A 15,354-nucleotide genomic window follows, 5' to 3' on the forward strand; every position below is an offset into this window, starting at 1 on the left:
ACACTAATTGGCTCCAGGACTGTCCCAGCCTTACAGAACTTGACCAAGTTAGTTCAGGACAATGAGAAATGTGAACAGTGGGTGCAGGGAGTGGACTCCACTTAGCAAAAGTTGGGCCTTTATGCCAGATTAATTCATTGATATGTTAAGTTCATGTCATACTAATTCCCCTGAATTTTGTCGGATGAGCACAGATCATTGACAATAGTTTTGCCATTATTAATTCCACAAAATAAAGCTACTATCACAAATGGTGATTGTGAATCTTGTGCTCATTAAGTAAGATTTGTGGTGCAGGACAACACAAGAAAATACTATCAAATGGATGAAGCACAAGTGGAAGGAAAACATCTCAATAAAATACCCAAGGTCCAACCATTTAACATCACCATAATTTAGTAGTGTCACTTTATTTCATTGGTCAATCACTTTATTTACTAAGGAAGTCAAAAGCATTATGGAATACCTTGTTTTCCCATATCTCAAAATGAATATCATTTGCATCCATGGTGGTAAGAAACAAATCTAGAATAAAATATAAACATTTTTAGACAAAAACAAATCAGTTTGCAACCTGCTCAAACATGAACTATGCACATCCAAAATATACATACAAACTTGATAAACGTTATAATAAAAATGCAAGTTGTTAAACTATATCTATTGCAATGGATACAATATCAAATGCAGAAGCAAGTACCAAAAAAGGAGGATGGGCACATGTAAAATGGAATGAGTTGTAGGGGTACGAAGAAATAAGGAGCAGGGGACTCTGACTAATAGGTTTGCTTCTCAGGTAGTCAACATAGACTCAGTGGGCTGACTAGTCCCTTTGTGTCATTATACGAATAATAAATTTCAATAATGGAGATAAGCATGCATTAATATAGCAACTCCCAGACACTTCTGCTTATACCAAATGCCTTACAACCAATTAACTATTTTGGGTATGTGCCACACAACTTTTTAAGCTTTGATGTTTAGCTCAAATCTTGGTGAATGTTTCTTTGAGGAATGATGATGTATAGAATGGCTCCAGAGTAGACACAAGACCAAAGCAGTCAATGCCGTATCAGTTAAATTATGACCAGTTAATATGCTTGTATGTTATTGTTTGTGGGCTAAATTTTACATTGCACACCCTGTTGCCCTGCTTTTGAAAGAATGGTGCAAGATTCTTATGTCTGTCTGAAAATGTTGACAAATCTCTGGGTTAACATTTCAACAGATAGAACATGTGGCAGCATAGAAATTCCTCATTAGCTTCATATTTGCTAGAGTTGTGCTCTGTAGGCTCATAGGATAGACTGACTATTATTGACACCTGAAAAAATACACCAGAGAATAATAATTTAAAACTATGAATGAGAGAAATCGTTAAAATATTCAAAACTTGTAATACAATTTGCCTTACAATTGCTTTTCCCTGTCACAATTTTATAATCACCATTCTAAGGCATGAACTCGTGACCTTAAGATCCAAGTGCAGATTCTCCAATGCATCATGGAAATGGCTGTTGCAGCTTGACCGGTAAGCTAATGACTTCAGCATTTGAGTGGGAGTCTCAAAATGTCTATGCACTTGTGGGTAAACCCTGTAGCTGTGTGGTGAACTGCTAGTAAAATCAAGAAAAATCTGCACCAGAGTCACACAATGATAAAGGTCTACATGTCCAAGCAAGATAAATAAATAGTGCTGAATTCCCTTGTAGTTTTAGATCAGAAATATGGAAATAAAGCAGAATATCATATTGGAAAATATTATTTGTCAAATAGGAACAAAAATCATTTTGCGACTCCAATTAGTTCTTAATTTGCCGAGCATAACAAGGAATTTAGAGTTGTAATATTTTTTAGTGTCTCAATGTTGTGGATGTTGGCATGAGCAAAGGATACAGATGTTGGTTTGTTTGTCCTTTTAATGAATTTGGAGAATTTTGCAGAGAATTTTCAGGCGTCTTTTATTGGTTGTGACTTCTACTGTAGACAGTCCAGAATCATAAGTCTAAGGGGGATGGGGTGGGGTGGGGATCACTGTCATCCAGTAGCCTAGAAGTTTTGTGCCAGGTTTCAGGTCTTTATCTTCAAATACATTTTTCCTGACTTGACTAAAAGTTGTTCTGGTGCATTAAAGACAGTGGATATCATCAATGTCTTCGTTTGCTGAAGGGTGGCTCCCAGGATGTGGGAAGTGACCCATGTTTTCCAAGGTCTTGCACTGAGCCTTTATTGTCTTAGGACAGTGCAATGTATTAGGAGCAGTAAAGGATCTTTGTCTTATAGATGTTGAGTGCCTCTCAAATGCTTCAGCGTAAGTGTTGATGAGGGCTTTGAGCTCCACCTCTGACCATGTATTAAAGCAAGTTGTAACCTTAGCTCAAATCTCAGTGAATGTTTCTTCGAGGAGTGATGATGTATAGAATGGCTCCAGAGTAGACACAAGACCAAGAATATCAGTTTTGAAAGAGCTGGTTTTGGAGATAATGAATAGAATGGTTGTCTTCTTTCAAAATCCCACAGACTCCAAAATGGTCCCCAGAAGATGAAAGGTAACAAAATAACCTCAATTTAAGAAAGGGAGAAAAATCAGGGAAGCATAGATGAGTTGGTTCCCTGATTTCTCCTCTTCCTTTCTTAAATAGCAGGATTACATTTTGAGAGTAGGCAACTACTGCACTTATTATTTCCAAAGTCAGATCAGATAGCCTTACATCAAGAATATGGAAAATGTTGGAATCTATTCTCAAGGAAGGCAACTTAGAAAATAATGGAGACACAGGAGACTGCAGGTATTGGAATTTGGAGGAACAATCTGCTGGTGGAAATCAGTGGGTCAATCAGCATCTGTGGCAGGAAAGGAATTGCTGACGTTTTTTGTCAAAACCCTGCATCAGAAGTTATATTAGGCTTAAGTCTCTACTTTTCAGAACCTCAGGTGCATGGAAACAGCACAATGAATTGGTAGCTTGGTTGGTCCATTACTAGTTCATCACTAAATAATTTGTTTTTTTCCTTTTGAACTGATTGCAAAGTAGAAGTTTCCTTATTTTGTCAATTTCCAGATGGCTGGATTAGAAAGCCCTAGGCTTTCTATCATTCAAACTCTCAGTCTGGAATGACATCAGTTAAATCTCAGCTGAGACAGTTCCTTTAGCATGGTTGTTATATGGTGACAAGAACAATATCTATCTCGTGATCACAAGATTGATGATTTTCCCACCTTCTCAGAAAGATATTAAAATGAGGAGGAGGAAGTGAAAGGAAACATTATTTAATGGCCCCATGTTTGAGAGAGAGATGAAATTTGAGAAGTTAATTGTTGAGATGGTAAGAAAGACTACATAAACATATCAAAATTCTTCTTAAAGCACTACTCATGCTTCTAACACCCTCCAGGGAATGAATTCTAAGAAAAAAAATGCTGTTGGCTGCTTCAAAAGAAACACAAACATGTCAATTTTTAAAACTACACAAGTAGTTCCCTTTATCTGGTAACCTTTGAAAGTGGATTTTTTGCCTCATTATAGCATCATTATCAACATCAAATACAAGCTACAATTAAAATAACTTTTGCTTTTAATAACCTTGAGAGAAAAAACTGATCTAAAATATTGTAAATTGGGCCAAATAAACTGAGAAGTAAAATTTGTGATTAATAGCAAGGCTTAAAATTTGATTTTCTGTTAATGATAAGTTTCAAGGGAAAGGATGTTACCAAAATGTCAGAAGAGATTAGAAAATGGATGGGGTGAAAACTGATGAGGTACTAGAAAGATTGGCAATGTTTGAAGTGCATGAACCAATTTGCCTGGATGGGATGAGTTTTCCTGAGGGAGATGAGGGTAGAGGTTGCAGAAGTGGCTTTCTGTAATCTTGCAATCCTCTCTACATATAGAGGTGCTGCCAAAGGACTAGAAAATCCTCTGTTCAAATAAAATCTGCAAGGACATCCCAGGCAACTATAGACCAGTCAGTTTAAGCACAGATGTGTGGAAACTTTGAGAAACAATAAATCAGGGAAAAAAGCAAAGCACTTGAAAAAATCTGAATTGTTGAAGAGGAACCAGAATGGATTAATTAAAGGCACATTGTTTTTAACCAACATTGTATTTCACTAAACTGATTGAATTCTTTGATAAGACAACTTGGAGTAGCTCCGGTCACCATACTATAGGAAGGATGTTACCTGGATTGGAGGGATTGAGTTATCAGGAGAGACTGGATAGGCTAGGTCTGTTTTGCCTGGAGTGAAGGAGGCTGAGCGGTAACATGATAGAGGTATATAAAATTATGAGAGGCATAGACAGGGTAGATAGCCAGTGTACATTTCCTATGGTAGGGGTATCTAAAACTAGAGGGCTTAGGTTTAAGATGAGAGGGAGAAAGTTTGAAGGGGTTCTGAGGGGTGAATATTTTGCACAGATAGTAGCTGGTATCTGGAATGAGCTGCCAGAGGAGGTGGTGGAGGCAGAAACAATAACAACATTTGAGAGGCATTATGCCAGGTACTTAAATAAGCAAGGCATAGAAGGATATGGAATTAATGCAGGCAAGTGGGATTAGTATAGATAGGCATGACAATCAGCATAGATGTAGTGGGTCGAAGGCCCTGTTTCTAGGCTGTACAACTCTTGAGATTGATAAGGGGATGCAGTAGGTGAATTTGAGGAATGTACTTACACAAGAGAATGGAATTAAAGGGTCACAAGGATGCAGAGCAAATTATCTTAAAGGCATAAAGCTGGCAAGCAGACAGTTGTACATTCTAAAATTCAGTGTTGTGGCCACTGATTTTTCTTTTCAATCAGGTACTCAAATAAGATGTATACTGACAAATGTGGGGGTGCAGAGTAAAATTTGCCAAGTAGGATAGTAATGGACAGCAAGGAGACAGAAGTATTTGAAAGGGCAGACAAATGGCAGATTAAATTTAATATTGTAAAATGCAAATTAGTACACTTTGGTAGAAAAAACAAGGAGAGGTGTTTCACAGCATTATGCAGCAATCACATATGATCTATTGCATTAAAAAGTCATGGCTACTGAATATGCTCCTGTTGGTCTCTTCAGTGTTGTAGCAAAACATTTTGATAACACCATTTAAAACCTTGACAGTAGCTGCATAAACATCGTGATACTTGGCAGAAAGAGGAAAATGAATCCAAAGCTCTTCTATAAACAACAAGCAAAATTGTAGCATTCATGAATAGTGTTTATTAAGTGGAATGAACAATTTTTCCCTTATTGCCTAAAATAGATAACAGCTATAAAGAACAAAAATGTATTAAATAAGTTAATGATGTTTATTTATTCAGGTCATTCATAAATTTTTCATGATCAACAAATAAAAACTGCTATCAGAGAATCCATTTCACAGAACAACTCATTTAACTAATTTTGCCCGAATTATAAGAACATAGGTAAATAGGAGTAGACAGCCAGGTCCCTCAACCCTGCCCTGCCATTCAATGTAATCACAACTAATCTATGCTGGCCTTAACTCCTCTATAACCCTCAATTCCTTGATCTTTCAAACATTTATCTACCTGCACCTTAGATATACCTGATGATCTGGCCTCCACCACACTTGCAGACAGAATTCCAGAGATTTACTGTACACTGGCAAGAAAAAAATTCCATGCACCAGTCTTAAAATGACCAGCCCCTTACTCTATAGCTATCTCCCCTTGTTTGTGATTCCCCCACTTTGAAAACATTGCAAAATCTACCCTGTCAAACCCCTGTAGGATCTTGTATATTTGAATAAGTTCACCCCTCCAAGGAATGCAGACCTGAACTGTCCAGCCTCTCTTGATGGAGCAACCTTCACATTCCAGACATTAGCCTGGTGAATCTCCTATAGACTATCTCCAATGCTGCTATATCCTTTTTTGAGTAAGGGAACCAAAACTGTGCATAGCATTCCAGTGTGGTCTCACCAACACTTTACAGTACTGTAACAAAACTTGCCTATTCTTAAACTCTCATCCCTTTGCAATAAAGGCTAACATGCCTTTTGCCGCCTTAACCTCTTGTTGCACCTGCCTGCTAACTTTCTGTGATTCATGCACTAGAATTCCTTGCCCCTCTGAACTTCACTCATTTGCAGTCTCTCTCCATTTACATAATAATCTCCCTTTTGATTCCTCTTGCCACAGTGCATGACCTCACACTTCCCCACATTAAACCCCATTTGCCAGGTTTTTGCCGATCACTATCTGTATCCTGTTGCAGGATCACAATGTCCTCATCACAGCATGCCGTTCCACATATTGATTGTGGAAGGGCATGATTGGCAAACTTCGAAACCTTACATTTTGTTCTTTCCTCCAGCCACAAAATGTAAATAGTAAACAATTGAGGGCCAAGAACTGATCCCTGGGGTACTCCGCTAGTTACATCCCTCCAGCCTAAAAAGGACCCATTTATTCCAACTCTATGTGACAGACAGCTTTGTTTTTTTAAAATCACAATTCTGGACTACACAACCCTTCTCATTGCCAGATTCTTTGACCTTAAATATTCACTTTCTTCAACAACAGTACAACATTGCTGCAGAATGTACCAGGTACATTTTAATCATTAACAAATACATCACCACAGTCCTTGCTTTTTTCCTATCCCTCATCTCTCTTTTCATTGTAGGTTCTTTCTCCACAACTGTTGAATGACTTATCCTGGCTAACTTGATTATCTTGAGGTGATGAAGATGGTTGATGAAGGTAGAGCAGTGGAATGTTGTCTACATGGATTTTAGTAAGGCATTCACCAAAGTATCTCATGGTAGGCTCATCCAGAAGATTAAGATGCATGGGATCCACAGTGTGTTGGCCATTTGGATTCAGATTTGGCTTGCCCATAGAAGGCAGAGGATAGTGGTCAATAGGTCTTGTTCTGGCTGGAAGTCCATGACTAGTGGTGTTCTGCAGGTATCTGTACTGGGACATCTGCCTACTTGGATGAAAATGGGTAAGTTTGGAGATGACACAAAGGTTGGTGGTTTTGTGGATTATGTAGAAGGATACAGTGGGATATAGATCAGTTGCACTTATGGACAGAGAAATGGCAGATGGAGTTTAATCTGGGCAAGTGTGAGGTGTTACACTTTGGGAGATCAGATCTAAAGGGAAAGTACACAGTTAATGGCAGGACCCTTTACAGCACTGATGTACAGAGGAATCTTGGAGTCCAAATTCAAAGCTCCCTGAAATTGGCTGCACGTTGATAGGGTGGTAAAGAACATGAACTCCATGCCTCAACAAATAAAGGCAAGCATGCCATACAAGAGTCAGGAAGCTATGTTGCAGCTTTATAAAACTCTGGGTAGGCCACATCTGGAGCATTGCATTCAATTCTGGTCACCCCATTATAGGAAGGATGTGGAGGCTTTGGAGAGGGTGCAGAAGAATTTTACCAGGATGCTGCCTGGATTGGAGGGCAGGTGCTATGAGGAGAGGTTGGACAAATGACGGTTATTTTCTCTGGATTGGTAAGATAAGATATCTTTATTAGTCACATGTACATCGAAACACACAGTGAAATGCATCTTTTGTGTAGTGTTCTGGGGGCAGCCCGCAAGTGTCGCCACGCTTCCGACGCCAACATAGCATGCCCATAACTTCCTATCCTGTACGTCTTTGGAATGTGGGAGGAAACCAGAGCACCTGGAGGAAACCCACGCGGACATGGGGAGAACGTACAAACTCCTTACAGACAGTGGCCGGAATTGAACCCGGGTCGCTGGCACTGTAAAAGTGTTACACTAACTGCTACACTACCATGCCTGCCCATAGAATGGGCGTAGCCTGAGGGGGGAACTTGTTAGAAGTTTATAAAATTAAGAGAGGCATAGACAGAGTATATAGCCAGTATCTTTTTTTCAAACCCAGAGTCAAAAAGTCTAATACTAGAGGGTCTACATTTAAGGTGAAAGGGGGCAAATTCAAAGGAAATGTGCAGGGCAATTTTGTTTTACACTGAGATCAGTGGATGCCTAGACTGCACTGCCAGGGGTGGTGGTGGAGGCAGATACGATAGAGGCATTTAAGAGGCTCTTAGATAAGTACATGAATATGCAGAGAATGGAGGGATATGGACCACGTGCAGACAGAAGGGATTAGTTTAATTAGGCATCATTAGTTTAATTAGTTCAGCATAACATCGTGGACCATAGGGGCTGTTTCTGTGCTGTACTGTTCTATGTTCTTGTACATTGTGCTGACTATGTTATATCTTTGTTAACAACTAAAAGAATTGGTCTTTCATACATGCAGTGACAAGTGTAATTTGTTCTACAGCCTTCACCGTGAATTGGTAAGCAATGCTTAGTACTAACTCCCTCAGATTCATCAATTAGTATTGAAAACAAGTATTAGAAGACCAAGAACAGACATATTAATGAACTGCTCTCACACATTAGTTCGATTGCATCCTATAGTTGTTTCAAACAAATCTGAGTAAATTCAAAATGTACCAAACAGTTAAATCTTTGAAAACTGCTAGATTTTTAAAACATATTTTGTTGCATTCAAAGAACCCATAATACAAGAAAAACTGCAGTGGCCAAGTATGTTGAATTGCAAAATATTTCTTTATATTTGACTCATGAATTGTCAATTACCTTTTTGCTCTCTATTGTGATTTTAAAAGTTATTTCTATGTTTTTTGAATATGTGCTAACGAATGTTTTATAGCCACACCTTCAAATTGACAAAAGATCAGCACCTGCTAAATTGATCTATACCCCTATTTCTTAGCAAACTTCTACTCAAACTAACACGTATTCAAAGATTGTTTTTGCTGGTGAGATCAAAATAATTTACTCAGTGATTTCAAAGTTTGGTCACTGTTCTGGAGTGAAACTTGTGCTCATAAATTAAAAATGCTCAAGGCTTAATACCTGAAACTATTCAAGTCTGGTAGTCCTTCAAGAAATTAATTTGTCAATTGCCAGGTCATTACTACTTGTTAATAAATTTCATAATTTATTAAAAATTGCATTTATAAGAACAAGGAATGTAATTTTTGAAAGTAATGAAAAAACAATATCCACATGCAAATAATAAATCATGTAGCCTAATATATATAGATGCAAAGTTGTGGCTGTCTTTAAAAAAAAAACAAACTATGAGGATTATAGCAGATGCGCTGAGGCGAGGCAGAACTAAATGATGTTAAAGAGATAGAAATAGGCAGTCTGAGTGACCACAAGGAAATGTGATCCCATACTTCACAAATGGTCAAATACAACAGTGTGTTTGTTAATGGTCTCGTTTGATTTCTGGCAATTATTTCACAATATTTACTGTTATACATTTCTGCTTATCCTATATCAGCTACCAGACAAGCAGTCTGATGATTTAGAAACAGTTAAGGAGAAATGTGGTGGTGAAACATAACTGGGTGTCAACAGACTACATGTGAAAATGAACAGCCTGCCCCCAGAAGACATTGCTGAGGGGCAACACCTATGCGAAATAAATCAGCATAACATTTATCATATTGTTTTTATGATACAGACTGGAATGGACAATACTTAACATTTAGTGACAAATTTAGCTTTTATCAACCATGCAAGTACACTAGCCAAAGAATTTAATGCACTTTAGCAACTTCTGGAATTTTTGGTACACCTCCCTGAAGACACTGCCTATAATAAATAAGAACAACAAGCATAACTTCACTTTTTTTTACAGCAAAATTGAGTCACTGATAGCTAACAATAGTCATAGAACACTACAGCACAGTACAGGTCCTTCGGCCCACAATGCTGTGCCGACATTTTATCCTGCTATAAGATCTATCTAACCCTTCCCTCCCACATAGCTCCCCATTTCTCTATCATTCATGTGTCTAAGAGTCTCTTAAATGTCCCTAATGTATCTGCCTCCACCACCTCTGCCGGAAGTGCATTCCACGCACCCACCACTTTCTGTGTAAAAAAAAATTGCCTCTGACATCCCCCCCACACCTTCCTCCAATAACCTTAAATTATTGCCCCCCCCCCCCCAATGTGAGCCATTTTTGCCATGGGAAAAAATCTCTGACTGTCCCCTCGATCTATGCCTCTTACCATCTTATACACCTCTATCAAGTCACCTCTCATCCTCCTTCGCTCCAAAGAGGAAAAACCTTAGCTCGCTCAACCTATCTTCATAAGACATGCTCTCCAATCCAGCATCCTGGCAAATCTCCTCTGCACCCTCTCTAAAGCTTCCACATCCTTCCTATAATGAGGCGACCAGAACTGAACACAATACTCCAAGTGTGGTCTAACCAGAGTTCTACAGAGCTGCAACATTACCTTGTGGGTCTTGAACTCAGTACCCCGACTAATGAAGGCCAACACACCATATGTCTTCTTAACAACCCTATCGACCTGCGCGGCAACCTTGAGGGATCTATGGACGTGGACCCCAAGATCCCTCTGTTCCTCCACACTGCTAAGAGTCCTGCCTAAGAGTCAGTTGTTGATTTTGTACTGTTTTCAAGCAAGCATATTCCCAGCTTAGTAGTCTCTGCATATGTATTTTTGGAGTGCAGAATTTAAAAAAACTTCATCTGACTTTGAAGATGATGCCAAATGACCATTGCCTGATCTTTTTTTTGTATTTGCCTATATTATTTTTAATTTAGTGTTAATAGATATAGCTTGAACAAAAAGTCCAGATCTTATTAACACAGGATGAAGAAAGCAGCTGGAATTCAGGCTACTAGTGACCATTAGTATTTATACAAAAGCAATTTCCTACTTTTGGGGAGAGTCTGGACTGTAAGGAGAAGAGGCAAATGGAGACATCCCACCGCTGGTGGGGATGATGAGGATGAAGAGGAAAGAGAGCAAGTGTGAAAGCCAGAGGCTTATTCCAGGGTGGAGAAGGACTCAAGACTGGGCTTTGTTGCTGGAGGTGGTCAGGGTTTGCTCAAGGTGTTTGCGTGAATGGAGTTGAGAGGTGGTGGGAATAATTAGAACAGTTTCTCGTCTTACAATAGCAATTACTTTTGTGGAAGTGGAAACATCCTCTTGCATAAGTAAATCACAACATCTAGTTCTTGCAATTTTGCATTGCTGATAGCTATAACCTCAGTGGAAACCAAGGAGACACAGCAATATTGGCAAATATATTAAGTCTTCCAACACGGTCGTTGGAGGCATACCAGCTATTCCATCATATGCCCTAATAATGTCCATTAACTGTAATTATATTCATGTTAAAATTGTTGTCTGCAGCCAAACATATACTAATACTTAAATAACAATAATATTTAATTCCCTAAACACACTGAAGCAAGGTGACATGTCCTCAATCTCTCTAAAATAATTCTGGCTGAGCAGCATGCGGTGACAGGAAAATGAATGCTTTTAAAACCATCTGGAAAAATGCAACAGCTGCCGTGAATATAAATTCAAGTCTCTTGAAAAAAAAATTCTTGCTAAATGATACCTTCTATATTTTGTGTCTTTCATTTAAATATGACTACAATCAAATTTACCTTGAAAATAAAAAAATGATGTAAAATAATCACCATTGCTTTTCTGCTGCTGATTTGTTTGAACAAATGATCTTTCATTTGATTTTATTTCAAAAAGCAAGTCATAGTAAGTGTGTCAAATAGGTATCTAATAATTCAGTGCTAATTGCTCAATAAAGGAAATGTCCATTACCTGCAGATAAGATAACAGAAGTTGGTATACTGTGTTTGTTTACAAAAATGTAATTCCTCCCTTTTCTGCTAATTTTCTCTTCTAGATGTGATTGTTACCAGTTTACATTTCCTTTGGTAGTGGTTGTCCTTTTCAAAAGTTTGTTTAATCAAGAGCATTGATAGCAAATGCTGACAGACCACTGAACTTGAAGGGAGCCAAAATTTATCTAACCTTTATCCAATTCTGAGGAAGATTACAAGACAACATTCAAGAACAGAAAGTTTGATCAGTTACTCCTTTCCGAATATATTACACTGAAACCAACTCTACAGTGCCTACAGCAACTCTAGGATTTTGTCTACATAATGTTTTAAACAGGAGTAAAACAAAGCATTAAAAAAAAAATCAATGACAAACTAATCATTGCATGTTACATAGATTGCATGATTGTCAGTTGATACTGACCAAGAAAAATATTTCATCTGGTAAAGATGGCATTATATCTTGGTGGCAAGATTATTGTGCAAGTTTAATATTGATTTGTGTGGCTATGACACTGCATATCTGTGTAACTAATATTGCAATTGACATGTAACTGGTCTGCATTAACTGAGATTTTCAACATTATGTATCATTGTTTATACAAAATAAAAACAATCATCAGCATTCTAACCATTCTGACCTGGCAATCCAATCCAGCAATTATGCCGATCTATGAAACATTCTTCTGCCTGATCCTAATTAGAATTCCTCCTTGACATCAAATTAATATGGGTTCTTTCAACCCAGTTAAACTACGTTATTGGCACAATGGCCAGAATCTCCAATTCACTCTTTCACTATTTGAAGCACCAGCCACTTGTCATCATAATGCTAATGCTTATGATGCCAGAGTTTTGCTGTGGGTTCTGCCTACATGACTGTGAAAAGAGGATAACCATGGTGATCAAAAAATCTAATTCATCCTTCTGCAATCTCCTACAAAAAAAATTGTAAACTTTTGGTCAGGGGAATAATAAACTTAATTGATTATGTTGATGGGTTTATGCACATGCATGAGCAGGTATCTTTGTCTCTGGGTATGAAATGCTGCACGATTATTTTGAGCAGAGTTGCCTCAGCTTCATCGACCCCTTGGTGGATGAATATCAGAATAGAGAGAGAAAATGAATTGTTATTCAAAACAAGTGATTTTATCTGTTGAAAGCATATTTAGAGATTTCCACAGTTACAGGTATACTTACAACATTACATAATTCTAATAAAAAGTGTCTATCGTATTATAGTCAATGCACTTATATTTAACATATTTCACGCAGAGCAATAATGCTCATTTCATCAAGGACATGCATTAAACACAGCACCTTTAAATCAGTTTTACTACCATGAAATGACAACACATATATTAATTTTGTTTTAGTTTATCTGGTAAGTTTAATGAACTTACCTGCAGTAAAATCTTTGTTCAGGTCAATGAAAGCATGAGAATGAGGTACGTACATTGTAATAACTGAATCCAAGGCAGTAAACCAGGTTTGATTCCTGAAAATAAAAATATTAACATATTCAAAGTCACAACAACTTCACCAGCTCAAACATATGTGAAGATCAGCAGTATGCAAACAGATTCCAAGCCACATCAGCAATTTAAAATTTCAGCTTTAGTTTTCAGTTTTACTTTTTAAATGCAGTTTAAGCTAATAGGAGAGAAAAGGTTTTACAACTCTAAGAATGAAAAATGAACAATTCTCCTGAAATCACTGAAGTGACAAGAAGAATTCAGCAGCTTCACATGATGAGTTAGTCAATGAACACACATTCCACCAATGGGACACACCTTAAGTTCAAGTTCACTGTCATGGCGCATATACCCAGGGTCTAAATACCATGAAAATTAGCTTTCTTTTTCCATAGCAGCAGCACAGTACATTATAAATATGACAAACATAAATTACATAAACTTAAATTAACCTGAATTGTACGTAACCTACACGACACAATAAACAAAAACAACACACTGATATTAGTGCAAGTTGAGGGAAATATAGTCCGAGGTAGAATTAGGGTTTTATTCGGTCAATTCAAGAACCTGATGGCAGTAGGGAAGAAGCTGTTGAACCCTGAACTGTGGGTCTTTAGGCCTCTGTACCTCCTGCCTGATGGCAGCAATGAGAAGAGGGCATAGCCCAGATGGTGGAAGTCCTTAATAATGTTACTTTCCTGAGACATAGCCTCTTGCAGATGTCCTAGTGGGGAGACCTGTACCCATGATAGAACTGGCCGAGTCCACCACTCTCTGTGGCCTCTTGCAGTCCTGTGCATACCAGGCCATGATGCAACCAGTCAGAATGCCTTCCACTATATCTGTTGAGGTTTGTCAGACTCTTCGATGACATGCCAAATCTCCTTAAACTTCTAAGAAAGTAGAGATGTTGGCATGCCTTCTTCATGGTTGCATCCCTGTGCTGGGCTCAGGATAGATCCTCCAAGATGTTGACACCAAGGGGCTTGAAGCTGCTCACCCTTTCCATTGCAGACTCTTCAATGAGCCCTGGTGCTAGTTCACCAGACTTCTTCCTAAAGTCCACAATCTACAATTTAGGTTGTTACAACACCACTCAACCAGCTGACCTATCTCACTCCTGTACTCCTCGTCACCATCCGTGATTCTGCCAACAACAGTGGTGTCACCGGTGAATTTGCAGATGGCACTGAAGCTATGCTGAGCACACATTTGTAGGTATAGAGATAGTAGAGCAGGGGGCAAAGCACGTAGCCCCGAGGTGCACTTGCGTTGATGGTCAGTGAGGAGTAGATGAGATTTCTGATCCATACTGATTGTGGTCTCCCAGTGAGGCAGTCGAACATCCAATTGCAGAGAGGCCCGTAACCACAACAGTTCCAGATTGTAACATAGTCCAGGATTTCACATTAGGATTTTTTGCAATGGTATAGACTGGGGACTTAGCATTATGCAAGTGTGAAAAAAAGGAAAATCCAAGGAAATATTTTAACAGAAATGGGAGGATTAACCTACTGAATTTCCTCACTAGAAAACAATACTCACAGGATTTTTATATGCCACTAATCAGCTGAAAGTTGGACAGAAAATCTCTCTGTTTAACAGTGCTTAACTGTCAGAGGTTTAAAACATTAGAGTGCCCGAGGATATGGTCCAAGCATTTGGAAGAAGTGATTTTTGGCAGCAGGAACCGAAAGGGAAAGAGGCTGTAGAACACAATTCCATCTGACAATATGTGGTGATTATTTGATAAGATTTCTCTACAGATATTGAGTTAAGTGTTTTGTGATTAACTCTTGGCCATTACTCAGAAAATATTGTTAAAGGTATAGTGGAGGAAGGATAAGTGACCAGAGTTAGCATCAATAATTCAACTAAACTGTTTACGAAAAGTAGTTTTTCAATTGCTGCCTTTGAGCTATGGTTTGTAATGAATACTAAATTAAAAGAAACAGCATTGTGAATGAGCATGGTATTTATAATGATCTGGAGACTGTCAAATTGCTGTAGATAGAATTATGATGGACTATAGTTTCCAATAATTACACCTCAGCAACAGAATTCAAACAGCAATGACAGAAATTATATATTTGCTACATGGTCATATATACTGCACGCTGAAGTAAACTGTAATTCATTGTAATTGTTACAAGATCAGTTTGTTTTGCTGTTTTGCAAAATAGCC

General features: G+C 38.2%; 1 protein-coding gene across 1 annotated transcript in view; it reads right to left on the minus strand.

Annotated features, from left to right (window-relative positions):
• Nucleotides 1-15,354, minus strand: part of itfg1 (integrin alpha FG-GAP repeat containing 1) — a 157,996-nt gene that overhangs the window by 118,341 nt on the left and 24,301 nt on the right. Inside the window, exons 6-7 of the mRNA XM_052028085.1 lie at nucleotides 13,095-13,189; nucleotides 467-525 (exon numbers count right to left, since the gene is read on the minus strand). Of these exons, the coding sequence (XP_051884045.1) occupies nucleotides 467-525; nucleotides 13,095-13,189 (154 nt within the window). The remainder of the gene's footprint in view (nucleotides 1-466; nucleotides 526-13,094; nucleotides 13,190-15,354) is intronic.

Source organism: Pristis pectinata, chromosome 13 (assembly GCF_009764475.1).
Source record: "Pristis pectinata isolate sPriPec2 chromosome 13, sPriPec2.1.pri, whole genome shotgun sequence".
NCBI classification, from domain to species: Eukaryota; Metazoa; Chordata; class Chondrichthyes; order Rhinopristiformes; family Pristidae; genus Pristis; species Pristis pectinata.